Source organism: Suricata suricatta, chromosome 12, assembly GCF_006229205.1.
Source record: "Suricata suricatta isolate VVHF042 chromosome 12, meerkat_22Aug2017_6uvM2_HiC, whole genome shotgun sequence".
Taxonomy (NCBI): domain Eukaryota; kingdom Metazoa; phylum Chordata; class Mammalia; order Carnivora; family Herpestidae; genus Suricata; species Suricata suricatta.
The window spans coordinates 76,022,209-76,048,174 of NC_043711.1; the positions used below are offsets into that span (position 1 = coordinate 76,022,209).

Here is a 25,966-nt window from a genome sequence, read left to right on the forward strand (position 1 = left end):
ATGTCCCGTGAGTGGGCACAAGTAGGGCTCACAGGCAAGAGGCTCAGGCCCGGGCCTCTGCAGGTGCTCCCTGGTCTCAGTGACAGCGTGTCCATCAGCTCCCAGGCCTGCAGCTCCGACTTGGCACACAGGCCGGCCTCCTCGGTTTGAGGAACAAGTTGCAGAATTCCTGGAATCCCAGCAGAATTCCAAGCACACCCACACCACTTTCACAAAAGCAAGTGGAGCTAGGGCTAATTCCTGTCCTGGCAAGATGGAGTGAGATTCGCCTCTGGCCCAGGACCGTGGGGGAAGCGCTCCGCCTTCTCTGGCCCTCAGCGTCCTCACCGGGGCTCTGAGCCCGAGGGCCCTCAGAAGCCTGCTGTGATGAAGTGTAAGATTCAGAACAGAAAACAAAAATCTTGGGGCGCCTGGGTGGCTCAGTCGGTTGAACATCTGACTTCAGCCCAGGTCATGATCTCACAGTTTTTGAGTTTGAGGCTCTCTGCTGACACCTCGGAGCCCGGAGCTTGGAGCCTGCTTCGGATTCTGTCTCCCCCTCTCTCTCTGCCCCTACCCCCGCTCATACTCTGTTTCTCTCTGAAAAATAAACATTAAAAAGAAAAGAAAAGAAAAGAAAAATCTTGAAATCAGGACTGCATGATATTTATGAGGCAAAGACAAGTGGGAAACAAAGCCATATACAGAAACTGAATTCACACAAGGGAGAGCACACAGTTTCAGCCACATTTTATTTTTCACACAAAAAATGGATCTGAAGCAAGTTATGCCATTCCTTAAGAATGCACAGGTATATGCTAAAATAGTCTCTTGAATCTCATCTGTACAGTGAAATATCTTCAATAAATGGGAGAAAAAAAACATTGTGCATATATATATATAGATAAAGATCTACAGACACAAGGTGGTGTGGCTTTCCCAGCTACTAGACTAGGAAATTCCTCTTACTTGACCTGAAAGCATGTAGGGAAATCAGAAGATAAAACCCGAGCTGACCCTCTGGGCTTCTTGCTGAGAGTTCTCGTGAGCACCCAGCTTCAGCTTCCTGGGACGCCAGCACCCTCCCCACTTGGTGACCACTTCCACAAAGGAATGTGCCAGGCACCTTGATCCCAAAGACGGCCTTATTCAAGAGCTGCTGGGCCCCAGCCACCAAGGACCCACCATATACCCACAATAAGGCGACAGAGACAACCCCTTCTATCTCTGGTCTCCAGAACCAAGTTCATTCTTCAATGTGAAAACTAGATTTGTTACTACCTCCACTGTCTAAGATTTGTGGATGGGATACCGACTCATCTCAAGGACAAGCATTTAGAAATGGCCTGAAAGCTCTTGTTTTTTGGGTGCCCAGGACGTGACTCGATACCCCTACGTAGCCTCTGGTGACAAGAACTCAGTCAGAATATCAGAATACTGGAATTAGGAGAGGGCTCGGAAAATGTGGCCCCACAGAGTGCTATGTCCTGCCAGGGTCATACAGCTGCAACAGAAACACCAAGCGAAAACACGTTTTGTTTTTACGGGGGCCTTGGACGTGAAACAGCAAAGCCCTGCACTGAAACGGAAGTAAAAGCTCAGAAAAAAAACATCACACGGGGACTGAGAGCTTAATGTTGAGGGGGGTCTGCCCCGTGCTGCACATGTCCGCGATCTGGGCGGACTGTGAGCCTTCAGGGAAGCAGGAAGACTGATTTCAACGGAAACAGAACGAACCAGTCACAGACCAAGGGGATGAAGCGGGTCTCTGCACCACATTTGGCAATGAGAACAGGTGTGGCACGGAATAAGCAAACGCATTTGGGCACCAAGTTCTCTCTCCTATTCTCCCCTGCTTGCTGACAAAGAGCTTGTCTTCCCAAAGTCAACCTCATTCTATAATCAGGCAGGGAAAAAGAATTAATCACAGTTTAAAAGGAAAAAGGTCCCTCAATGAAATACAAACTACATTTAAACTGGTCACATTATATTTTTTAAAAACGTGCACTGAATCTTCAGAATAGTCAAACCTCTAATCGGATTAGGTTGTCCAGAGTTGTAAGCAGGATTCTGTGGTTTCAGTGAAGAAGTCATGGTACAATTGAAATCACTGCAAGAAATAAGTGATGTTTAAACTACACAAACACAGATACGCACTTGTCGTAGAGTAGTATGTACACAACACAGCAGCTACGTGGGTGGTTGGTCAGGCTAAGGGTGCGTGAACAAGAAGCCCCCTGCTCCCTGCCTAACAGGAAAGCCCCCAGAAAGGATTCAGCAGCAACAAGTCTACAGCACAAATGTGAATGACATCGTCCCTGAACAGACACGGTGAGGCGGAGCCACCGGAGCCTACAGCCTGTGGAAGAGGGCTCGGTTACAGTACATTCTACTGCATACACTGGAGATATTACAGTGTGTGTTGTTTTCAAACTATTATAAATAATTTCTCGTGCTTTCTGAAAAAAAAAAAAAAAGGAAAAAAAAAAGAAACCGAATGAAGCCTCCTTTCAGTCTATGATGAAGTAAGGTGAACCCATATTGTAAAGCAGAGCTTGCGCTCCCCAGGACTTTGTGGGCAGAATGCTCATCTGATTAATAAGCCTGTGTCCGTCCGGCCTACGGAAGGCAGCTGTCCCATCACTCCGGGGCAGGGCTTCTCAAGAGGCCCACATGAAAGCTCTCCGGTAGCAAAGACATCCAAGCTGTGTACCTCTTCCCTGCCAGGGGGCAGCTACAAGACAGGCGGGGGTCCCCTGAACTGGTCAGACACAGATGAACGTCTCCACTCTCTGACTGAGCGCCAAAACAGAAGCTCTAGCTTGGGAGCTAGAAGCACCAAGCAGACGCACCCCAGGAGGGCACAACACTGTCTTCCAGGCTAAAACTTTTGCTTCAAAGACCCAAATGGTCTCACCCCTGTGACTTCTTTCCAACTCAAAGCTATAGTTTACCCACAACCCAAATCATAAGCACGTAGACTATATATATACAGATTGTTTTTTAAAACCCACAAATAAAAAAACACTCTACAAAAAAAAAAAAAAAAAAACACCCCAAGAAAGAAAACACCAGTGAGTTGAAGCCTTGTCACCATCTGAGTCACACCAGCGGGGCTTGCCTTGGGGCCCTGCCCCTCGCTCTGCCTGATCCTGCTCTCTCGGCCCTGGGGGCCCTACTCATCCTCCGTGGTGGCTGTCAGCATTCCCTTGTCAGCCAGGTGAGATCTGAGGGTGTTGAAGATGTGCAGCTGTTGATCTGGACGCAAGGTCAGGAATTGCTGAATCAGCTTGCTTGGGTTCGGGCCCCTGGAGGGGAATGTGAGGAAACAGCACTGAGTCGGGGGGGCCCAGCAGCTTCTAGGGCCTGATCATCCAAATGCCTGCTGTTCCCCATGGATTCTCTACTCATGGAGGGCAGGGGGCCTCAAAGATCCATAAAGAGTAGCAACTGAAAACTGCATTCACATTGGGATGCTCTTCACTTCAACTGAGGTATAGCTAAAATTCTAAATTTTCACCAAACTCAAAAATCCAACAACTGGCTTCAGATGGAAAGGCACCGTACCTGATAAAACTGGCAATGTACACGTTGACAAAGGTGGCCATCAGATACTGGCAGTCAAAGCGATCCATGATGCCTCCATGGCCAGGAATGGTATTGGCAAAGTCCTGTCAGAGGCAGGGGAAGGACTGGTAAGCCCGGGCCAGGCCAAGATCAAACCCTGCCCTATGGTCCAACCTCAATGCCCAGCTTCTGCCCTGAGCAACTGAGGGCAACAGAAAGAAAGATGTATGGATCCAAATCCAAACACAATCTTATTATAAAATGTTTCTTTTGAAGTAAGATTCAAGATATATGAACAAATAAACTGAACATCCAACTACAGTTGGCTCTTGAACCACAGGGGTCTGAACTACATGGGTCCACTTATACGTAATGTTTTTCAGTAAATATAGTACAGGAATGTAAATGTATTCTCTCTTCCTTATGATTTTCTTAATCACATATTCTTTCCTCTAGCTTACTTTATTGTATGCATATAGTATATAATACATATAACATACAAAATAAGTGTTAATCAGTAATTCTTCTGGTCAACAGTTACACGTGAGTTTTCTAGTACCGGGGGGGCAGCAGGTGGGGGGAGGTGTCAGTGCCTCTAACCCCTGCATTGTTCAGGGTCAAAACTATACTGAATTTTCTTGGAAAGCAATGTCTTTTTATTTAACTTACCTAAATCTCATGCATGGGCGATGAGCACACATTAATAGTCAGGGTTTAGAGCCTGGTTATTTTGAAAGGGGTGGTGGTTGACGGGGCGGGACAGGAGAAGACTGGGCTGGGAGACAGTGAGAAGGACAGAGAAGATGATTTTCCTACTTTGATTTTAAAGGCTCGCTTGAATCCACTTGCAAAGAATCCTCCAAAGGGGCCGATGAGCGAGGCGAAAGTGGAGAGGGCAATGCTGTGGATCTGGAAGGGGTACATCCAGATTGTTGTCTGAGGAGAACAAGTGAGACCAGTCATATGCCTTGTGGACGTAAATAACTATTTTCCCTCCAAAAGTAAAATTAGAAAGAAAACTGGATTTTGTTGGTTTTTCAATCTCTAATATCCGGATTAATGGAGGGCATTAAGTGTCATACATTCAGTCTGCTGCAATATGATGTTTTGATTGACGCATGTGAAGGAAGTCCAGCCTAACACAAATTAGGTAGCTGAAAAAAGGAAGAGCCAGGGGCACCTGGGTGATCAGTCGGCTAAGTGTCCGGCTTCAGCTCAGATCATGATTTCACAGTTCCTGAGTTCGAGCCCCATGTTGAGCTCTGTGCTGACAGCTCAGAGCCTGGAACCTGCTTCAGATTCTGTGTCTCCCTCTCTCTCTGCCCCCCCTCCCTCCCTCCCTCCCTCTCTCTCTCTCTCTCTCTCTCTCTCTCTCTCTCTCTCTCTCTCTCTCTCTCTCTCCCCCCTTAAAAATAAATATTAAAACAAAAAAAATTTTTTAAATGACTAGTTTTACTGTTTCATCATAGACATCTTCAGAGGAACTGGCTTATTCTTCCTGCGTGTGTGTGACACGAAGGATCCAATGACTCATGGATCGAGTCTAGTTCCGGGTCAGGGCCCTTACTCATGCTGAAGCACCAAGCAACTTTACCCACCTTGTGCACCATTCACAGCAAACGTCAATAAAGTAAAACAGGCAAATAATGTCATTATATTATCATGAAAATAATCGTGACCTCACAGACCGCTGAAAGGATCTCAGGGTCCCCCAGGGACCCACAGGGCACAGTTTGAGAACCACTGGTCTAAACAAATAGAAGTGAGATGAAGTGGAGGCGCCTGGGTGGCTCAGTCGATTGAGCCCCCGGCTTTGGCTCAGGTCATGATCTCACAGTTCATGGGTTCGAGCCCCACATCGGGCTCTGTGCTGACAGCTAGCTCAGAGCCTGGAGCCTGTCTTCGGATTCTGTATGTCCCTCTCTCTCTGCCCTCCCCTGCTCATGCTGTCTCTCTCTCTCTCAAAAATAAAATAAAACATTAGGGGGAAAAATTAAAAAGAAAAAAAAAAAAGAAGTGAGATGAGTGTCTCCTTCTGCTTTCAGCCTGCACAGACCTAAACAATTCTCCTCTGTTCTGGGGCTTGCAACATTGTGGAGGGAGGAAGCTTGGTTTTTCTCTTTCTTCTACTTCTTCTTCTTTTTTTTTTGAGGGAGTGGTCACTATCTAACCCGGGACAGCTCGCCCCAGGTGACGGCACGTACCAAGCCGATGACCGACTGGATCACCTCAGGGATGTTGTACTCCTGCAGACGGAAGAGGTCCGACGGCTCACAGTCCACAGTGAAGCTGTTGGTGTCATTGTTGTACTCCACGGGGCAGACGAAGCATCTGTACCCGGACATCACATAGGACAGCTGAGGACGAAGAGCAGAGACGGGCAGAGGAGACCAGTCCCAGTCATCCTGCCTGGGCGGCAGCCATCGGGCCTGGCTGGGTCCCTCACGGCACCTAGCACCCTGCTCACTTCGAGCAAATCAGAGGTTCGTATTTCCTCACCTGAGTATTTTGCCTGAATTTGGGGGGAAAATTTAAGAGGGGTTCCCAGTCTGCTGACGCTTCACACATACTTGCCCAAACACCCAGGTCAGAATCCAGGACAGACCTGAAGGAATCTGGGTGAAGAACGACAAGAAGATTCTCGCCATTCAGGGGCGCTATGGTCCCTTTTTCTCAGGATCTCTTACTTTAATTCGAACATGAGGCAGGATGTCAGGGAGCGATATAGTGAGAGCGAACCAGCCCGGAGGAAAAAGAAGGAAGAATAATGAAGGGAATCAGTACTGGAGGATGGCTGGACACCCCTGAAAATGAGCGGCCAGCCTGATGGTCAGAAGCAGGGAATGCTCCAGAAAGGGTGGGAAGATCAATCACCTCCAGGCAGGGCACAAACGGGAGAGGACCTTGGCCGGAGTGGCACAGCTCACCGTACCTCCTACTCTTAGCTGCCAATCACTTGATCTTGAAATATCAAATGCGTGGACAAGAATGCTACCTGCTGAGTGTTACTATCCCTCGGCATGAGGGGAGTACAGGTGCACACTGCCCCGCTCAACTGGCAAGATCCTGTTTGAAATCTGGCAGATAAAGGACAGCTTGCTCTGCCCGGGCCACTTACGGAGTGTGCCATGCTCATGCCCCTTGCAGGGCAAGGGTACCATTCAGCGGCACAAAGCCCTTGGCCTTGGGAGACCAGCTCTCTAGCCCTGGACAAGCTTTGAAGCTCTGTTCTCCACCCCCCACCCCACCCCACCCCCGCCAGGGGGAACCACCACCTACCAGCAGGCCAAACACCACTGTAGCAAAGAAGCCCCCAATGAAGCCTTCCCAGGTCTTCTTCGGGGACAGCTATGGACAGAGAGCAACTTCTTAACAAAGGTCATTTTGATAACTGGCTTTGGAACAATGATTACTTGTTTAAAACCTTCCTACTATTAAAACACACACACACACACACACCTCATTCTGTTAACCACCTCCCTTTCTAAAAATAACCCCATGCTTGGTCTCCATGTTCCCGCCCAGCCTGATATCCCTCAGTTTCCCTTCTGTCCCAATTAGTCATTCAAATAATTTAATTATATTATAAAATAGTATACAAGTTAAATGACAACACTCAAATTCAGATCAGAGCCCCCAAAGTATGCCTGTATAGTCTACACAATTATCTTCTCTAGGAGCTCTTTTCTCCTCTTTTCCTTAGAGCTGTCAAATGTCCTCCTTTGGCTTTTCTCTTAAGACGAAGGTATTTCCAGACTTTCTCCAGGAGGACATGAAGACATACACACTAGCTAGATTTCTTCTGTGCCTCACAGTGGTGTTTCATGTTAGGGTGACCCACTTACCTTAATAAGTGGGGTCCGACCAAAGAAAAAGCCAAACATATAGGCCATAATGTCATTACAGATGACACAAGAGATGGGGACAATGAACCTAGGGAATAAACCGAAGGAGAAATCAACTCTCCTAAGAGGACAATATCTCAGATGTCCACAAGACGCTGACACTCATCACTTCCAAAATAGCCCCTAAGTACTTGTCCTCATACCTAGTACCTGGCACACAGCAGGCGTTCAAATGTTCCTGAATGACCCCCGAATAACTGGAGGTCTATCCTCTAAAATGCCATTTGTTCTTTTTATCGTTACAAAGTTACATATGCACACTGGTAATACAAGTTTAAACCGTAAAGAAAGTTTTCCTTGTTTTCTGCCCCTATCTCCATTCCCCCAAAATAACTGCTTTTAATGATTTCTGACTTTTCTTCTTCCAGAGGTCATCTCCATAACTCTACGCAGTATATTTCATAATTTACCTATTTTTAACCCGTTTATGACTAGCTCCGGTGAGGCCTACCTTTCCCAGTGCTCGGCTGAGTGCAGAACCCCGCCCCGGAGCTAGCTATCTTCTTGACCCCCGTACCCCCACCCCAACCATGAACCAGGGGGCTGTTCCCACACTTGTACCATCTTTCTCTCCTCCTCGCTCTCCACTCTCTGGCCAGCACTTTTTAGGATTTTCCTCTTCTTAAATTTCTGAATTTAACATACATAAATCTCTGACTTCTGGCCCATAAACTACAGGTAATATTCTCTGACCTCCTGTTTGTTAAGGGAGCATCTGCATCCTTCCAATCCCACACAACATTACTTACTTTGTTGAGGCTTCTGGCACATATTTTCTATGCCTACAATTAAATCTTGTAGTTTTCAGTGTGAAAACCAATAACCAGAGATTTTAATATAATTTACTGTAGAACCCAGTGGCATGCTTGGCCCTAAAGATAAGGATTTATTATGATCCTCAAAATTACCTGAAACTCTGAAAAAGAAAGATTGTGTGTCTCCTCAGGCCATTATTATGAGTTGTAAATGCAATAATGCCTAAGGCCAACAATTATCTGAGCTAGTCTCTGGTCTAAGCACTTTACATATACTGACTAACCTGCTACTCAGCGATGCGGGCGCAGGTGTGTACTATTATACCCTCATTCTGAGACTTGGAAACAGCCACAGTCTGGGGCCGTAACCACGACACTTTAATACCTCTAGTATAAACTAGGATACACCTTTACCTTTCCATTTTCACTAAGATCATTCGTTTCCTTAGCCTGCAGACTTCTAGAAATGCCGACAGATTTCTTGCTGAAACTGCTGCATTTCTGGAACATTGTCTATTAAGTCACAACTATATCATTCTTCTGACACATTGCCAGATTCTATGGGATAATAGTTTATTTACAATGGCTTCTCTGTAATCATTAAAGAAATCCATTTAACATTCTTCTTTTCACCTCCCTATGCTTATTAGTGTTAGTATGAAGGGTTAGATAAAATTCCCCGATTATCATTGGTTGTTTTTTTCCCAGGTGTGGATTCTTAGGCAATCCAAAGTTCTTCTATAGGGGCACCTGGGTGGCTCAGTCGGTTAAGCCTCCGACTTCGGCTCAGGTCAGATCTCACGTTCATGGGTTTAAGCCCCACGCCGGGCTCTGTGCTGACAGCTAGCTCAGAGCCTGGAGCCTGTTTCAGATTCTGTGTCTCCCTCTCTCTGAACCTCCCCCTCTCATGCTCTGTCTCTTCTGTATCAAAAACAAATAAAACATTAAAAAAAAAAAACCCAAAGTTCTTCTATAGTTACTGGTCTTTTCCAATTTTACTGGTCTTTTCCAATTTTCTTCTTCATGACTTTTGGTAGTTCACATTTTGCCAAATTAAGAAATTTCTTTTAGTTTTTCAAGCCTGTTGCTATACAACTGCATTATCTTTCATTCTTTAAATATCCATGTACAGGGGCACCTGGGTGGTTCAGTGGGTTGATTGTCTGACTCTTGATTTTGGCTCAGGTCGTGATCTTACAATTTGTGGGTTCGAGCCCTGCATTGAGCTCTGCGCTGACAATGCGGACCTGCATAGGATTCTCTCTCTCTCCCTCTCTCTCTCTCTCTCTCTCTCTCTCTCTCTCTCTCTCTCTCTCTCTCTCTCTCTCTCTTTCTCCCTATCTGCCCCTCCCCTACTCATGTGCATTCCCTCTGTCTCAAAATAAAAAAACTTAAAAAAAAAAGAAAACTTTTAAAAATAAACAAATTAAAAATATTCACATGCTTCTTAGTCTAGAACATTAGTTCTCAGGGCGCCTGGGTGGCTCAGTCGGTTGAGCATCCAAATTCAGTTCAGGTCATGATCTCACAGCTTGAGTTGGAGCCCCACGTCAGGCTCTGTGCTGGCAGCTTGGAGCCTGCAGCCTGCTTCAGATCCTGTCTCTCTCTCTCTCTCTCTCTCTCTCTCTCTCTCTCTCTCTCTCTCAAATATAAACATTAAAAAGAAAACTAGAACATGAGCTCTCAAAGGATAGATGCTGACCGGCAGTCTCAGCATCACCTGGGAGTGTGTGGGAAATTCAGATTCTCAGGAGTGAGGCTCCGTGACCTGTGCTGTGCCCCACCCTGCAAGGGATTCTGATGTAGCTCAAGGTGAGAACCCTTGGCTTAGACGGTAAGCAAGGGTGCTCAGCCTACCTGTACGTGAGGAAACCCACAAGATAAAACGGAAAATCTCCCTCACGACATCACTTACCAGATCATTCCTTCAAACAGGTTGTGGATCACTAGGTGTGACTGCGTTACAACAATCAATAATGTCACATGGGTCCAGCCAAACTGCAAAAGAAGATTCAGAATACATTTTACCTATATGTTTACCTAGAAAGGCCCTGCAAGTAACTGCCAATAACAAATAGAATATTGCTAACAACAACAACAACAACATGTAGAGAAAATGTCTGCTTCTGTACCCACCTAACTGGAAGTAAAAAGATACAGAGCAGGCAGTTGGGGGTAACTTTCTCCCCACCTACAATTCCCAACAAAAGTAGGAACCACAGGGCCTACTCCTGAGCAAGTCTTTCTATGGTCCGAACACTTGGGTACGTCTCATTTTCTCAATAAGTATTTATTGAGTGCTTGGGACACTCAGTGAGGGGATGTTTTCAAGTTGAGAGAGCAAGTCGGTGGGTATGATATTTATGAGCATTGCCTGAAGCTTCACCTTGAGCCCTACCTGGAGGCCATCTTCAGGTCCTGGTGGAGAGGCTGCCTGAGGTGTGAATGAAGAAACAGTGACTGGGTCTAAGTGGAAGCAGAGCAGCCTAACTGAAATGGGGACACTCCTTCATGCTCTAGGTCCTAGATGCAAAAACAACGGCCTGCATTCCAGAGTTCTGCTTAGTCACACAAAGCATGAAAGGCCTGCTGAGTTTCTGCAGAACTTCCCTTAAGCCAAGAATTCTGACACACACGTACAGCTTCCTTACCATGTAGAACTGCAGTCGATAATGCTTCTTGACCAGGCTCAGTACAAACATGCAGAATCCTAGTTTGAGGAGGAGAAGAAAGGGCAAAATGAATCACAGTCCGCTTTATCTTTGTCCTAGGCATTTCCTTTAGATGTGTTAGGTGGTCCTCTGGTCAGTTCCCAGCAGCAGTTAACCCGGCACAACTCCGAAGCCCAGGGGAATTAATCCCAGTCATTCCAACGACAGAAGGGAAGATGGACTTGCTCAAGACAATCAGAGGAAGGCAATATTTTTACATCTTACAGCCTACACTTCAGTTAGAACACTGTTCATCAGATAGGAATGTTTTGATCCTAGAGCAGGGGTCAACAAACAAAAATCAGGCCAGCTGCCTGTTTTTACAAATCAAATTTTTTTGGAACACAGTCATGCCCATTTGTTTACGTATCGTGTCATCTGGGCTTCTCCTTTCATGCTCAAGGGCAAAACAAAGGAGTTGCAATGAAGACCCTTTGGCCCCCAAAACGTAAAATATTATCCAGACCTTTAAGAAAAAGTTTGCTGAGGGGCTCCTGGGTGGCTCAGTCACAAGTGTCTGACTTCAGCTCAGATCATGAGCACACAGTTCGTGGGTTTGAGCCCTGCCCCATGTCAGGCTCTGTGCTGACTGCTTGGAGCTGGGAGCCTGCTGTGGATTCTGTGTCTTCCTCTTATTCTGCCCCTCCCCCACTCACACAGTGCCCATGCACTCTCTCTCTCTCTCAAAAATAAATATTAAAACAAACTTTTTTTTAAAGAAAAAGTTTGCTGACTCGTCCTGTCCTAAGTTATAGATCTGGCTAAGGGGGACCCACCTGGTATGGAGTCAAGGCCACCCTTGCATCTGACTCATATGGTGGCAAAACAAACAGACTATAGCCACCGACCCCTGCCCCCAAAAGGAAAGAGACTGTTACCCACGAGAGTGCTGGGCCCCTTGAACACAGCCCTGCCCATTAGAAAGCATGTGGCTATTCTAGACCCCTGACCTTGCGCTGTGAGGGGCCACTCTCAGGATCGGAGGCGTGCTCTCTGACTGTGCTCAGTCAAAGAGCCCTTGGCAGTGGATTTCCTATTTTATAGCCAGCTGTCATTCACAGAGACAAGTACTGCTATCAAGCAGATCAAAAAGAGATCAGATGGAAATTTAGGTCAGAACAAATCTCTCATGTGCCTCAAACTGGCTTTGAGGGCAACTATGAAAAACACGAGCATGAACACTTAACACCCAGGTAAGACTGAGGGGAAATGGACACAGCGCTTGACTGCTGGTCAACACCTAACATAGCTGATTAAACCCTCACAGTTAGCTCTAGATTACAAAAGAGACTCAAAGACTAAGCTCCCAGCTTCTGTGAAGCCACAGAGCCTTTTTAAAGCCAGGTGGGTAAAATTTCCATCACACTGCAATGTCCCCCTTGTGGCCACACCCCTAAAGATAGCCCCTTGTTTTTATACCCAGCTTCCTGGGCGGTTTTTGTTTCCATCACACTGCAAAATCTCTGCCAACAAGAGAGTCAGGATGGGACAGTGTTATGCTGTCCTCCAACGGAGGCTGGGACACAATGTCAGGTGGCACAGACCGCAGTCCCCACAACTACACAAGGCCCACAGTCCCATTTCTTAGGCAAGAGCTGCTTCAGGGCCTTCAGCTCTGCTGCCCAGCACAGAGTTAACACCATCGAAACTGCGTTAACCTGGAAGTTCCCCAACCTCTCTTCTGCAGACATAGAACATGAGACAGACGAGAACTGGTAACCCGCTGACTGCTTACCTATTAGATACAGAGTAAAGGAAATGAACCGGTGATATTTGCTGAGAATCCGCAAGGGCTCCTCTCTCTGGACCAGAGTGAAGAAGTAATCCGTCACTGTTTCACCATAGAAGAAATAGTTTACACACAGTAGAAAGTACCTGTAAATGAAGACAGGTCACTGCCATGGGCGACACATGTGTCTGCTCCTTTACAGTGAGGCTGTCAGGAAGCTCGGGGGTCAAAGCAGCAGTCCACCTGCCCTGAGACCCCGGCGGCAGCTTGCAGAGGGACAAGCAGACCGGTGATTCCATTGGTGAGAAGTTTATCTGGGAATCTGTGGCAGCTTTCACTCCTCCGAGTTATCACAAACTGGGGGCTCAACTTTTGCTCCTTTTGTCAAGTTTCCATGCCTAATCTAAGAGCACTCAAACCATAAGACGACCTTCCAGGGAGTGCCTCAGCCTGCCTCCCCATCAGTTTCCACTCCTCCGGGAACCCTGTGCTCCGGTCTCAACGGCTGACTCTGGCTTTGCCACCATCTGCTTTGCTCCTGTCTTTCCCAGCCTGAAATATCCTCTTCGCTTACTCATTTTTTCCACTCACTGCTCAAATGCTATTGTCTTCATAAAACCTTTCACGACCCAACACAGCATCTGCCTCCCCCACATTTATTTCTATAGCATATAGCATTTGATTATTTCACTAAGAACCTCCCGCCCCTGCTGGGGCTTCGAGCCTATTTGGGATTCTGTCTCTTCTTCTCTCTCTGTCCCCACTCCCCACTCATGTGCACGTGTGTGTGAGCTCTCTCTCTCTCAAAATAAATAAACATTAAAAAATATCTATGCTAGTCTAGAAGTGGGGGCCACTGTGTGAAATCTGGTGAATCCAAATACCAAGACCAATGTGCTCATGGATGTAGCCCGTGTGGAAGATTCCGGACCCCAGGTAACTGTTAAACACTCCTCACAGGCCAGCCACATAAAATACCTGGGTCTCAAAGGTACTATGTGAGCTGATGGCCACCACTACTTGCCCACCCACCAGGACTGTAAATACCCAGCATCCAAATCCGTGGGGCCCCTGTGGGGCTAGCGGGCTCACCAGCTGAGGGTTCTGAACCAGGGCAGATCATAGGAGTGGTAGACGTTGTAGCCAATAGTGATAATCTCGTGGAAACACTTAATCTGAACACACATCACCTGCAAGACACAGAACAATCTGAATACTTGCTAATCCTCCAGTTCTTACCATCTTTGGAAGCAGAAACCCACACACAGGGCATGGGCCTTCAAGAAAAACGATCACATTTAAGAATGTCAGTCCTACACTGACATTCTCCTCCTCACCCTCCCTCTCAGCACCCCACTTGGCAATGCAGTCCTTTATGTCACCCAGAGTAGTTGCAATAAACATCAACCCCTGAAGCTTCAATTAACTTATTGTTGTACCTCCCTGGATTCAATCTCTTCCCTTTTGGCTTTGAATAGGAATACTTGAAAAGCCCCAACTGCTTTGCTCAGCAGTCAGCCTCTAGTCATCTGACCCTGTCCATGACAGTGGGAAGACTGAAAGCAGTGATGAGAACTGGGATTTTTAAATGAAAGTCCTAAGCCCCAGAGTGAGGCCTTAGGAAAACCAAAAACAAAACCAAGAGTCACACAGAGTCATAGCCCAGGTCAGTTTAATCAAATGGCTGAAATAATATCAAATTTTTAAATGAAGAGGTATCTTTAACCACACATCACTGGCCTATCCCAATGCCTCTCTGGTTGCCTCCTAAAAGGGGAGGAGTCACAGATATTGTAAAAGGCAGCTGTGGACTGAGGGGCCAGGACTGCCACTGATTCCCAGAACCAACCCCAAACCCTGTACTCAAGACTAAATTAGACAAAATTAAAACAGCACGCAAATGGCACTTACAATGATCATTAAAACCATTGGTCCCAAGTAAATGATGATGAAAAAAAATGCAATCATGGCCAAAGTCAGGATGCCTCTCACCCACCAGTTCTTCCATCTAAGAGAAGAGGAAAAGGAGAAAGAAAATGCATTAGGAGCCCAGAAAGATGCAAAACACAAACCCAAGGAGGATGGCTCTTTTTGGCAGAAGAGGTCAATCCCTTGGAGGAACACCTCCTTCACCTTGACAGAGGTACTAGCCACAGGCTGGTGGAAGCAGGGCCAATGGAGCCATCACCTCACCCCTACCAGACTCAGCAGGTGCTCCACGGCCTACAGGGAAACACACCCAGCTTCTATCTTAACAAAAGAATCAGGCAAAAATCCCCAAGGAAACGTGGTGCCTATCGGATGTACTTCTATGACTCCCTATCCAAAGAAAAAACTATACAAATTTTTCCTGCAGCAGAATCCTACATCCCTCTGTCCCTGCATCATTACGGTGGTAATAATATTAACCAGCGATAAGAGCTATCACAAATATGCATCTGGCACTTTTATAAAGACTTTGCATATATTAATTCATTTAACCCTCAACATGAGTAGCCTTTACAGATGAAGAAATGGGCAAATCATATAGTTGTGACGTGGTTAAACTGATATCTGAATCCTGTAAGCCTAGCTCTAGAACCATGCCCTTGACCACAATATAACCTTTCAAAGAGAAAGGTGCATGGGAGACACACACAGAAACACTTTCAGATAATGTTTTGGGGGTCTTATAATTTGTGTCTTTACCCACAGAACTGGTGTTGAAGGACCAGAGTCTCAATGGAACAACATTTTAACCCTGGAGTCACTCAAGCTGAGATTTCTTAATTTGTCCGGGAGAATCTAAGGAATGTCCACAATGGATGTGTGGGAGAGGGAACACTAAGCTTTGACCTTGAAACTTGGGCTCCTCTGTGGAAAGCAGCCTGCCCATTAGTCACAAAGCCCTTCACATGCTGCAGCAGCAACCTTGCCCTCCATGACCCCTTTGTCCACACTCCTCCTCCTTGGGCTACTGCACCCCCCAGCCCAGCCTACAGCACCCACGGGCCAGATCTAGTTGCTGTTGAGCGCTAGGCTGCATTCAGCGGAGCCCTGAGCAGAAGCAGGGAGACTGCGGCCAATGCAAATGAGCAGGCCCACCCTGCACACTTTAACGGAAGTAAGTTCGTAGGTTCGAGCCACACGACTGCAGACTTCCTGAAGGCTCTGGGTCTTCCATGGCACTTGGACCTGGTGGGGGGCCCCCATGGGCATCTACATCATTAAGCCAGGTTACCTTGAAGACAAGTTGGAAAGGGCCCTGTTGAGGACCTCTGGGGTATCATCTGCAGAGGTTGCTAAAGAAACAGCTTCCGCTCGGCTCTCACTGTCCGATGCAGTCTCTCCATCTACCTTTATTTCTGACTCTGATTCCTACATGGCAAAAAAAGAGATGAAAGGTTAAAAAAAATGCTTAGTAGCATTCTGAGAAGCACATGCCTATCACAGGAGATCTGTGGGAAAAGACCCCTGGCAGGGCTCGAGGACCTAGCACAGTCAAGTGACAAAACAGATGGGACTCACAGCGATCCCAACACTGTTCTTACATGTGCTAAGATGGCCGGCTCTGTGGGAAGCAAGGCATACACCTGCACCACAGGGAGGGGGAGGAGCAACAGCACAATCTGCTCGTTCTTCCCTGCCGTACTGGGGACAGCGGGGGGAACAGTCCAGAAGAGGGAGAATGCAAAAGGGAGCCAGGTCTGAGTTTCATCAGGACTTCATTCCTGACCCTGTCCTTGCTGCCAGGCTTATTACTTGTAAGGGTTCGGCTGCTGGCACCCAGGAAAACATACCTAGCTCTGAAAACCCCTCCCCGCCAACACCTAAATCATTCAGGGAACAGTCCCTGCTCGGCCACAGCATGCTGTGAACTCTTCAGAGCCACCCGAGCAGCCACAGAGCCAGGCCCTCTCAGAGAAAGGCTGGCTGTGCAGGCTGCTGCCCCCCACTGGACTCCCCAAAGTCCACAGTGTTACTCCCAGACTTCACAAGAGCCCCCCATGAGGAGGCCAGCCCCAACTGGTGTAGAAGCCACACAGTACTGCTTACTAGAGTCAAGGCTTCACCAGGACTGGTGTGCCACTGTCCTTTCTGTCACCCAGCCCTGGGTCACAGCAGACCCTGCAATGTCACTCAGATTGCCACCCAGGCTCCAGCCATCTCAGGAACTCATCCTGCTTACCACCCCCTGTGAGGGGACCAGAGCCATGCCGGTAATGGGCTCTCTATCCAAAGTGCCAAGGAGCAGGCTCCTCTGAATCCTAGGGACCCTACTGCTATGCAAAGCATTTATGTCTTACAGAAATTTAGAATCATTGCTGTGAGAAGAGGTGGACGAGAAATCAAATCACTTTGAATTAGAGTCTAACAACACTGCTTCATATTTGCAGGGCCCTCAACAGTTGTAAGAATGATTCCCATATCTCTGAACCTCAGAGTTCTAGAAGGAAGAGAAAGGAGACAAGATGATCACTATTTACAAATGAAGAAACAGAAGCTCTGAGACGTTCAATGGCTGGCCCCAAATCGCCTATTCATCCAGGTCTTGACTCTAGGTGTTCATCCCACTTTAAATAAATTTCCTTTTATTCAAGTATCTTGGAATCCACTGTTTTTTTTCTGACACCTGATACTTTATTAGTGAGGAGCCTTGGTTTGAGGATGAGAGAGACAAGAATCACTGATCTCAGGGCATCCGGCATTCCTCCATGCAGATTTTGAAGAAACACCTTCATGGATGAAATCCCCAGAGGGTAGTGCTGTGACTGCCAGGGAGTAGGGATAGGACGGGCACCCTAGGCACAGCTGAGCCCCTGGGACAGCATGGCTTCAGTGTCAGGCTTGATGTCGATGGTTGGAAAGGGATGGCTGTACTGAGCATTGGCACACCATCTGGGCCCACCAGGAACTTCTCCAAGTTCCAGGAGACCTTGCTGCAGCACACTGAGGACCAGGCAATGACCCTGGGGTTGGTCATGAGTGCAGTGGTGATATCACTGGGGGCAGGCAGAGCCTCCTGCAGGAGGGTGAAGTGGGGCGTGCCTATTTGCCATTCACCTCACACTTCTCACAAAGCATGAAGGTGGGCTCGAACCCACCTCGGCTCAGATATATATACTTGAGGGAATTCAGAATCTCTTGGTTCTTGGCCTGCATGGAAGGCGCCGCAGCTCATTCATCTGGGTGTAGTCCCAGATCAGCGTGCCACAGAGTAATGCCACATTCTCAGTGAGTGACACCATGGCCCACCAGGGCACCCAGGCTCGCGGGCTCCCTGCTGGCCAGTGTGCTGAGAGAGTGAACAGGGAGCGCTGGCCACAGCTGCAAGTGACAAGAATGCGGACCTCCGGCCGGGGACCCCATTTTATTTTTGGTAAGAAATTCAGAATGAAGTAAACTAGAAATGGCAAAAGGATGTTTCACCACCTCTTCAAAGATTTCCTTTTTTTTTTTAAAAAAAGGAAATGTTTATTTTTGAGAGAGAGCCCGAGCAGGGGAGGAGCCGAGAGAGAGGGAGACACAGAATCTGAAGGAAGGCTCCAGGCTCTGAGCTGTCAGCAGAGCCTGACACGAGGCTCCAACCCATGAACTGCAAGATCATGACCTGAGCTGAAGTTGGATGGTTAACCGACTTGAGCCACCCACATGCCCCCACAGATTTCTTTATACATGTGTGCAAACACAAAAGCAGTCACATATATTTTTTAAGTTGAATAATTTTAATTTCCCTAATAAGTATATGAAATTGAACACCATTTCATATGTTTGTTGGTCATTTGGGTATCTTCTTTTGTAAAGTGTCTATCAAGTTGTTGGCCACTTTTCTACTGAGTTTTCTGCCTGTCTTTGGATTTCTAGGAGTGTGCCATACATTTCAGCCTTAAGTACACTGCATCACTAATATGTTCTTCTCTAAGCCCACCCCCCATCCCAGCCATTCCTTCTCTGGGCACTGGCCACCGTGGGGACTTATGGGGAGATTTCTGTAACTGTTTGTTACTCCTTAAAGACGAGTACCACCTTTTTCTCAGGACCTCTCTGTGCCTGGCACAGAGCAAAATACTTACTAAAGGATGGGGGGAAATGGAAGGGGAAGCCAGGAATTAATTCCAGGTGTGGTGAAGAGCCACCCAGCTCCTGCCCTAAGGGAAACAGCTATTTCTAAATTAACTGACAACTGTAGTAACATCACAAGATGGAGGCCCTTCACTAGTGTGGAGACTGCTGATAAGAGACAGCTGGTGGGGCACCTGGGTGGCTCGGTTGACTCTTGACGTCATCTCAGGTCATGATCCCCCAGTTCGTGGGATCGAGCCCCGCCTCAGGCTCTCCCCTGATAGAGCCTGCTTGGGATTCTCTCTGCTGCTCCCCGCTCATGCTTTCTCGCTCTCTCAAAAGAAACTTAAAAATTTTTAACTTAAAAAAAAAAAACAAAACCACACACAGCTGGCTTTGGTATAGGACCTAGAGATGGTCTCCTCAGTAGGATCTGAGGGAAAGAGCCATAGCTTCTGATGAGAAGGTCACTGTTCCTTACTCTCCCCCAGCTGAGCCTGGTGGCTCTCGACAAGTCACACAGGTGCCTCTGTGCTTCACTATCCTCACCTAGTAAAAGGGGGCCAGCAAAGGTCCTCTTTGTGAGAGTTCCCTAAAGAGACACAGCCAAACTCCCAGCCAGGGCTATGCCCTACTCCACCGTCGGAGAGGTTCTGAAACAGGGCAGTGCCTCCAGGATCACCCTTTCCAGTTAGACTGAAGACCGTGGCATTCAGAAAAGCTTTCCACTCTTTATGTTAACATTAACGCCCACATCCCTGCAGCAACCATAAATGATAGGAAGCAACGATGCTGCGGCATCATCTGGGTCTGACCTCAAACCAAGGAGCTTCAGCACGTGAGTATCTGGGATACACTAAGGCCGCCCACAGATGCTCACCAGGAGCATCCAGAAGCCACGGGCAAAGAGCTGGAGCCCAGCATGGGAAAGGGCACGTATCCAGGCGCAAGCGCATGTGCAAACACACATGCCCCAGCACAGGGCTATTTTTAACTTATCCATCCTGTTGTCAAGGAGACTCACAAAGGCTGTTGGTCTCCCCAAGCGAGGAAGGGCAGGAAGGAGCTTAGGCAGAAAGCCCCTGCAGGGGAGGGGAGAGAGACTTGGGTGCTGAGTTTCTCTGACCCTCCACGCCCTTTTATGAGCATTAGCCCAGCACTGTGTCCTGCAATATAGCCCTGACTCCCCTCCTTCCTTGCTAGAAGGGGTGAGGTGCAGAGGTATCCTGAGGCAGAAATAAGAACACGAGATAGCTGCTAATTAACTGTTATTACCAAGTCGTGAGGGAGCATGAGATGAACAACTAAGAAATGAAGTAACTGAGCCTGGGTGGCTCAGTTGATTAAGTGGCTGACTCTTGATTTCGGCTCAGGTCATGATCTCACGGTTCGCAAGTTCAAGCCCCACATCAGGTTCTGCGCTGCCAGTGCAGAGCCTGCTTGGAATTCTACCCCGCCCCCTCTCTCTCAAAATAAGGAACATTTTTTAAAAAGAAGAGAAAGAAAAGGAGTAAATGCCCTGAAGGAACAAGCCTGAAAGAGATTAAAGGTTTTACCTGCCCCTTAAGCAAGTAACCCCAGGGTCCTGGGCCTCACCCAGGCCATTGAATAAGCATCCCCAGAGCCCTTACCTGGAGGCACCCTCTGAGCAGGAGACTAGAACCTGCCCAGACAACCACTCTCTCACAACCTGCAACAGGACCCAACAAGGTAGAAGGACAAATCCTGTGCAAGGGGCAAGGACACAGCCTAGAAACACACCAACAGCAAGGGAGCAAGAGAGCCTGCTCTCCAGGCTTCTGAACCCCAGTCTCCCTCCCCCTCACCCCCCACCCTGCCCCAGATGTAGCTGTCACAGGAGAGCAGGCCAAGGGAAGGAAGCTTAAGAGAACTTGAAGGCTCACAGTGTTCTGGCTCCTCCCCACCCGATAAGCAAAAGCTTTTAGCTTGGACTGCTAAGACTTCCTCTTTGGCTGCTTATGTCTAACTTAAAGAAGCCAAGCGCTGGTGCAGCTCCCAGAGTGGACAGGGATGCCGAGGAGGCAGGAACCTAGAGCTCAAGTTCTTGCCCAGAAGACAAGTGGCACACGCTGGACCAAGAGTCAGAGGTGCTGAGATTTGCTCCTCCAGGGGATGGCAAGATAGGTAGATGGAGAGGAAGACTTTTCTGCAGGAGGCGGCGGCAGCCAGTCAGGGAGAAGGGGCCCAGGACCCAGCTCTGCTGCTCCTTACACTCCCCGTACGCTATGCCTCGCATCTCTGGTCTTAGGACAAAGGATCCCTTGTGGTGAACGACTTGGAACAATCAAATGTCACACCAATAAAAGTCAGGAAAACTATAAAGGGACTGAAGAGCAACACCCCCCTCCCCCACCCCACAGTATCCTGACCATGGCATACAGGACAGGAGCACAAGAACCTTAAACACCTAACCCCAGGTGACCTGGCCACCCTTCCAAGGAGGGTGGAGTGGGAAGAACAAAGGCCATGAGGCCTTGCAGGGACCCGTGTGCTGACCAATTGCATGGGTTCAGCACCAGCCCGCCCTGCTTCCTTTTTCACACCCTCCATTCATCCCATAGGTGGCCCCTGAATGCAAAAATTATGCCCTTCCCAAAGCTACCGTGGAAGAGGCTGGTCTGGTACACAGAGGCAGCAGGACATACTAGCGCTCTCTGAAGCGGGATGTGTGCAACACAATACGCTACAGTGTGGGAAGAAATATTAGAACTTACTTCTCTTTATCTCCTTTGTATGTTTCTTTCCCGTGCATGCTTTATAATGGACCCAGCAGCACACATATGTAACTCAGTAAGTCTGTGAGGTTACAACTTCACATACATGTCAGCCACCAGTGTCTCAGGGGCTTGAGGATGGTTTCCCACTGTGCCGAGCAGTGCCTAGAACATGGCAGGCATGCAAAGACTTGTTGATCCAATGAGCTAATGAAGTCTACTTGACATACCACAGACCAAGGCATCCAGACTGCACTGAGAATGTGACAGAACCCCCCCTGCCTCTCCAGTGGCCCTCACAGCAGGACCAGACTTGTCCAGTCTCATTCTGGCCCTCTCCCTGCAAGGAGGGCAGCAGGGAGGGACCGCTTTGTGGCTTGTAGCTTCAGACAGTCTCAGGCCAGCCCCCAGGCAGCCTCTCCTTCCTTTTCAACCCAAGGGCCCAGATCAAAGGCTAAATGGAGGACAGCCCAACTCTCAGATTCTATCTCCATCAACAGCCATCCTCCACAGCCCCTTAGCTATTCCCCAAGGGGCCTGTGATGCGCTATAAACTGGAAGCAAAAGAATGTTTCAAAAGGAAAGAAAAAAGCTCCTTCCTAGGCCCTTTTGGTTCACTTAGACCCTGAAGGGAAAGCAGAAAGTCTGTCTGATGATGGATAGAGGGAATGTCCTGGGTACTAAGGGCTCAGCTAAGACCCATTGACATTTCTGGAGAAATTCACTGCTCAAAAGGCCTCCCCTACTAACCTTCCAGCACCCACAACTGCTCAAAACCCACCCCAGCCCTGACCTGAGGCTCTAAGCAGCACAGCACAGCACAGCAGCCTTCTTTCAACAGAAGAGAAGGCAGTGAAGCAGGGAGGGCTTGGGGGGGAGCTGCAGGGTAGGAAGGGAAGCTGCTTGGCGTTTCCTGGCCTGGGGAGGGACCTGCATTCTCATTGTTATTCTCTAAGTAGAAAACCCTACCTCATCCCACTTCCTCCTAATTCCCAGCATTTCCCGAAAGCCTGCCTTGGGTTTTACAAAAGCTTACTAGGCAGCTATACTTTTGAGGCTCCCTTTTGGTCCTCAGTGTCAGTGCCCACCCTCTGACCACCCTCTGACGTTGTTTCTCAAGATTCCACAGTGACACCCACAAGCAGTGATGGTCAGAGCTTGACCAAAAAAAAAAAAAAAAAAGTGTGGCCGGGGCCAAGCTAAACAGGCTGGCATTGTATGGACCAGGCTCCAGGCAGAGGGCACCCCACCTCACTCACACCCCATTTCTTTACCAGGTGCCAACTCCATTTGGTACCTTGCTAAAGAAAACATATTAATATTCTGTTCATGTCTGTCCATGAGGAGCAAAAAACCAGGGAAAGAAAATAAGTGGTACTATCCACTCGGCTCTTCTCTTTCATTTGCAAGTTAATTCCATTAAAAGGTAGTGCTCAGCGTGTTGGCTGGTTCTTCTTCCAACAACCCTGCCCTTTCCAATTCATAAGTTTCATTTACTCGGTGACTCCAAACTCACACAAACTATGTTTTGCACTGCTTTACATGTGAATCACAAACCTTGCCCTAGAAAAAAAGTCATCAGGCTGAGCCTAACTTTTCTGCTAAATATTGGGCTTGCCATCTTTTTCAACCCTGTGGCGGCTGCCAGGGCAATCTGCTCCCCGGCTCACAGACACATCCCCAGGAAAGAAACTAACACAGGATTATCCTAATATCAGAGACCTAAGTGTCCCTCTCACTGAGAAAGCCAAGTAGCTGGGAGGGGGGGGGTGTTAAGAGCAAATATTTCTAGCTTTTTCTAATGTTAATCCTATTTGACAAGTTCAATTGTTTGAACAAAAGATCAAGAGGAGCCCTACTCAGAAAGTTCACAACCCTCCCCAATATGGCTACCCCCTGTCCTCCAAAGGCCTCACTAATCTGATCTACAGAAAATGCATTCAGCTACCCCAGATGGACTGCTTCACCTACAGCACCTCCACAGGTGACTGCACTCCAGACCAAAGGCCTCCAGAGAAAGGACATGGAACAAGGAGTGCGTTGGAGGCTCAGCTGTTTACATTTTTTTTTTAATGTTTATTTTTGAGAGAGTGAGCATGAATGGGGCAGGGGCGGAGAGGGAGACACAGAATCTTGCCACAGCATTGGCAAGAGCTGTGGACACCCCATCCCCCTTTCTGCTGCATCATTCTCCTACCCTGGCAAGCCCCATGCCCTGCCCGCCCAGCCACTCTGCGGAAGTGCCTTCCCCTCACCAGTGACCTCATGGCAAAACCCTGCACTCTCGGTCCTATGCCCAGTCCCTCCCTTGGATCAGCCAAAGCAAAAGACACACCACCTTCTTTGCTTCCAAGCAGCACATCCTAGCTGGTTCCCAGCTGCCTCTCTAGCGGGGCCTTCTTTAGCCAGCCTTCCCCTTGGCAGCTTCCTCTTCCTGGCTCTTCATCTGGGGGTTCTGCCAGGTTTCTTCTGAGGCTCTTGTTCTGATACTACCCACTCTCCACGAGTAGTCTCATTCACTCAGATGCCTCCAACTGCCGCTCCTTGGGCCTCACACTCATTCATCCAAATGTACTAGATGTCTCCCCTTGGATGTCCCACACACACCTAAAATCCTCCATGTGTCCAAAACCAAACTATTTCCTTTCTCTTGAATTCTCAACTGAGAAATACAACCGTCATCCTTGGTGGCTCCTCCCTCAGCCCCTAGAACTATAGCCCAGTCTGTTAATGCGAGCTCCAAAAAAGCTTTCTGCTCCATCTCCTTCCTGTTGCCTCTGGAACTCCCTTAATTCACAATACCATCTCTGCTGAGTACTTGCAGCAGCCCAACTGGCCACCTCACCCTCAGTCTTTAGTCCACTCCTACCCCCCCTGCCCCTACTCTTTACACTGCACCAAGAAAATCTGATCATGTCACTCCCTGTCCTGAACTCCCTCCAGAACACCCCAGTGTAAATGGAGGCAATTTCCCACTTCCGGTAATCTAAAGGATAGGCTGAATTATATGACAGAGCTATCCTTTTTTAGATGGTGTACCAACCACTTGGAGAGATGAGTCTTATCCACCCTTTCAGCCTCATTCCTTGTGGCCATTCTGAAGTACAGTCAGCTGTACCTTCTCACCTTTAGGCCATTTTTTTGTTCATTCTGTTCCTACTCAGAGCAGTCTTTGCAAATCACTTCTATAGACACCCATTGCTCTTCTTTTTGGTCAATTTTAATTGCCCTTTAAATCTCAGCTAAGAGATCCCTTTCTTTCCAAACCTTCCCCAAGAGCCCGTGTGCCCCTGTGGCCCCGTGGTTTCTCAAGAGCATACCACAGAGTGTGGTCTCCTGTTGTTGACTTCCTCACCACAGTACCCCGATTATCTGGCGTGGGGCCCATAACACAGAAGACAGTAAGCAGGTCTTACCACATCTGCATAAGGTGCCACAGCCAATTATTCACAGAGGATCTGGGGTTTACTGAATTGGCAATAGCTGGGTGACTCAGCAGCTCATTTTCTGTGCTCTTAACAAGCGTTACATGAAGCGTCACAGGGTTGTAGCCTGCTGTCCCACTGTCTATCTTCTCTTCTTTCTTAAGACATTGTGACAGAGGCCCTGATTTTTAGCTGGGCTTAGAAGCAGAAGTACATTTTCCAATTCTGGCCAATGAATCATTAGCACAAGTGTTGTGTGCAATTCTACCATTCCTCCTTCATGCTGACTAGAATGTAGACAGGCTAGGTGGCTCAGTCGGTTAAGTGACCTTGTATTGGTGGGTTCGAGCCCCACATCGGGCTCTGTGCTGATAGCTCAGAGCCTGGAGCCTGCTTCGGATTCTGTCTCCCTCTCTCATTCTGCCTCTCCCTTATTCGTGATATATCTTACACAAAAAAATGTTTTTTAATTAAATCTTTAAAAAGCTTCAGGAAAAAAGGTCACTTGCTGAACTACAAGTGACTGAGATATCCAGGACCTCAGCAGAGAAAAGTAACATGGACTCATGTGATGCCCCAGGCTCTGGGAACTAAAACGAATCTGAAATTTCTAGCACATGAAGTAAATAAAACAGCCTCTATGCTGCCAAATTGGACAGACTTTCCAGTATTCATCTTGCTATATCTCTTGGCAATATACAATATTAGATCTAGTTGACTGTCTTCTTCTTGAAATGTTCCTCTCTTAGCGTCCATGATACGTACCTTCCAGGTTCTCATTCCACCTGGCTGGCTGCTCTTTCTCAGTCTCTGTCATTTTCCCTCTACGTGACCTCTAAAAGTTGGACCAATTCTGATCCAATTCTAGACTCATTACATTCTCTCCCTACATATTATCATCCAACCCCTTAGCTTTAATTAATCATTTCATGCCAAAGATTCTGACAATTATATTGCCAACCTCAACCCTTCCCCCAGTGCCAGACCCAATTACTGTTTCCAAATACTTAACGACATCTCCACCAGAAAGTTCTCATCGGCATCTCAAACATTAACTATCTGAACAGAACTACAGATGTTGCCCTCACAACTGCGGAGCCTGAGGCCTCACCTAGCTG

General features: G+C 47.8%; 1 protein-coding gene and 1 pseudogene across 1 annotated transcript in view; both read right to left on the minus strand.

The window, feature by feature from the left end:
* Positions 1 to 712: 712 nt before the first annotated feature.
* The window catches only part of CDS2 (CDP-diacylglycerol synthase 2), a 53,953-nt gene continuing 28,699 nt past the window's right edge, over positions 713 to 25,966 (minus strand). The window contains exons 2-13 of the mRNA XM_029916308.1: positions 15,867 to 16,003; positions 14,558 to 14,654; positions 13,739 to 13,836; positions 12,653 to 12,792; positions 10,858 to 10,916; positions 10,122 to 10,204; positions 7,392 to 7,479; positions 6,826 to 6,894; positions 5,751 to 5,903; positions 4,363 to 4,482; positions 3,547 to 3,650; positions 713 to 3,287 (exon numbers count right to left, since the gene is read on the minus strand). Of these exons, the coding sequence (XP_029772168.1) occupies positions 3,155 to 3,287; positions 3,547 to 3,650; positions 4,363 to 4,482; positions 5,751 to 5,903; positions 6,826 to 6,894; positions 7,392 to 7,479; positions 10,122 to 10,204; positions 10,858 to 10,916; positions 12,653 to 12,792; positions 13,739 to 13,836; positions 14,558 to 14,654; positions 15,867 to 16,003 (1,281 nt within the window). The 3' untranslated portion in view covers positions 713 to 3,154. The remainder of the gene's footprint in view (positions 3,288 to 3,546; positions 3,651 to 4,362; positions 4,483 to 5,750; positions 5,904 to 6,825; positions 6,895 to 7,391; positions 7,480 to 10,121; positions 10,205 to 10,857; positions 10,917 to 12,652; positions 12,793 to 13,738; positions 13,837 to 14,557; positions 14,655 to 15,866; positions 16,004 to 25,966) is intronic.
* LOC115273312 lies at positions 17,428 to 17,995 on the minus strand (annotated as a pseudogene).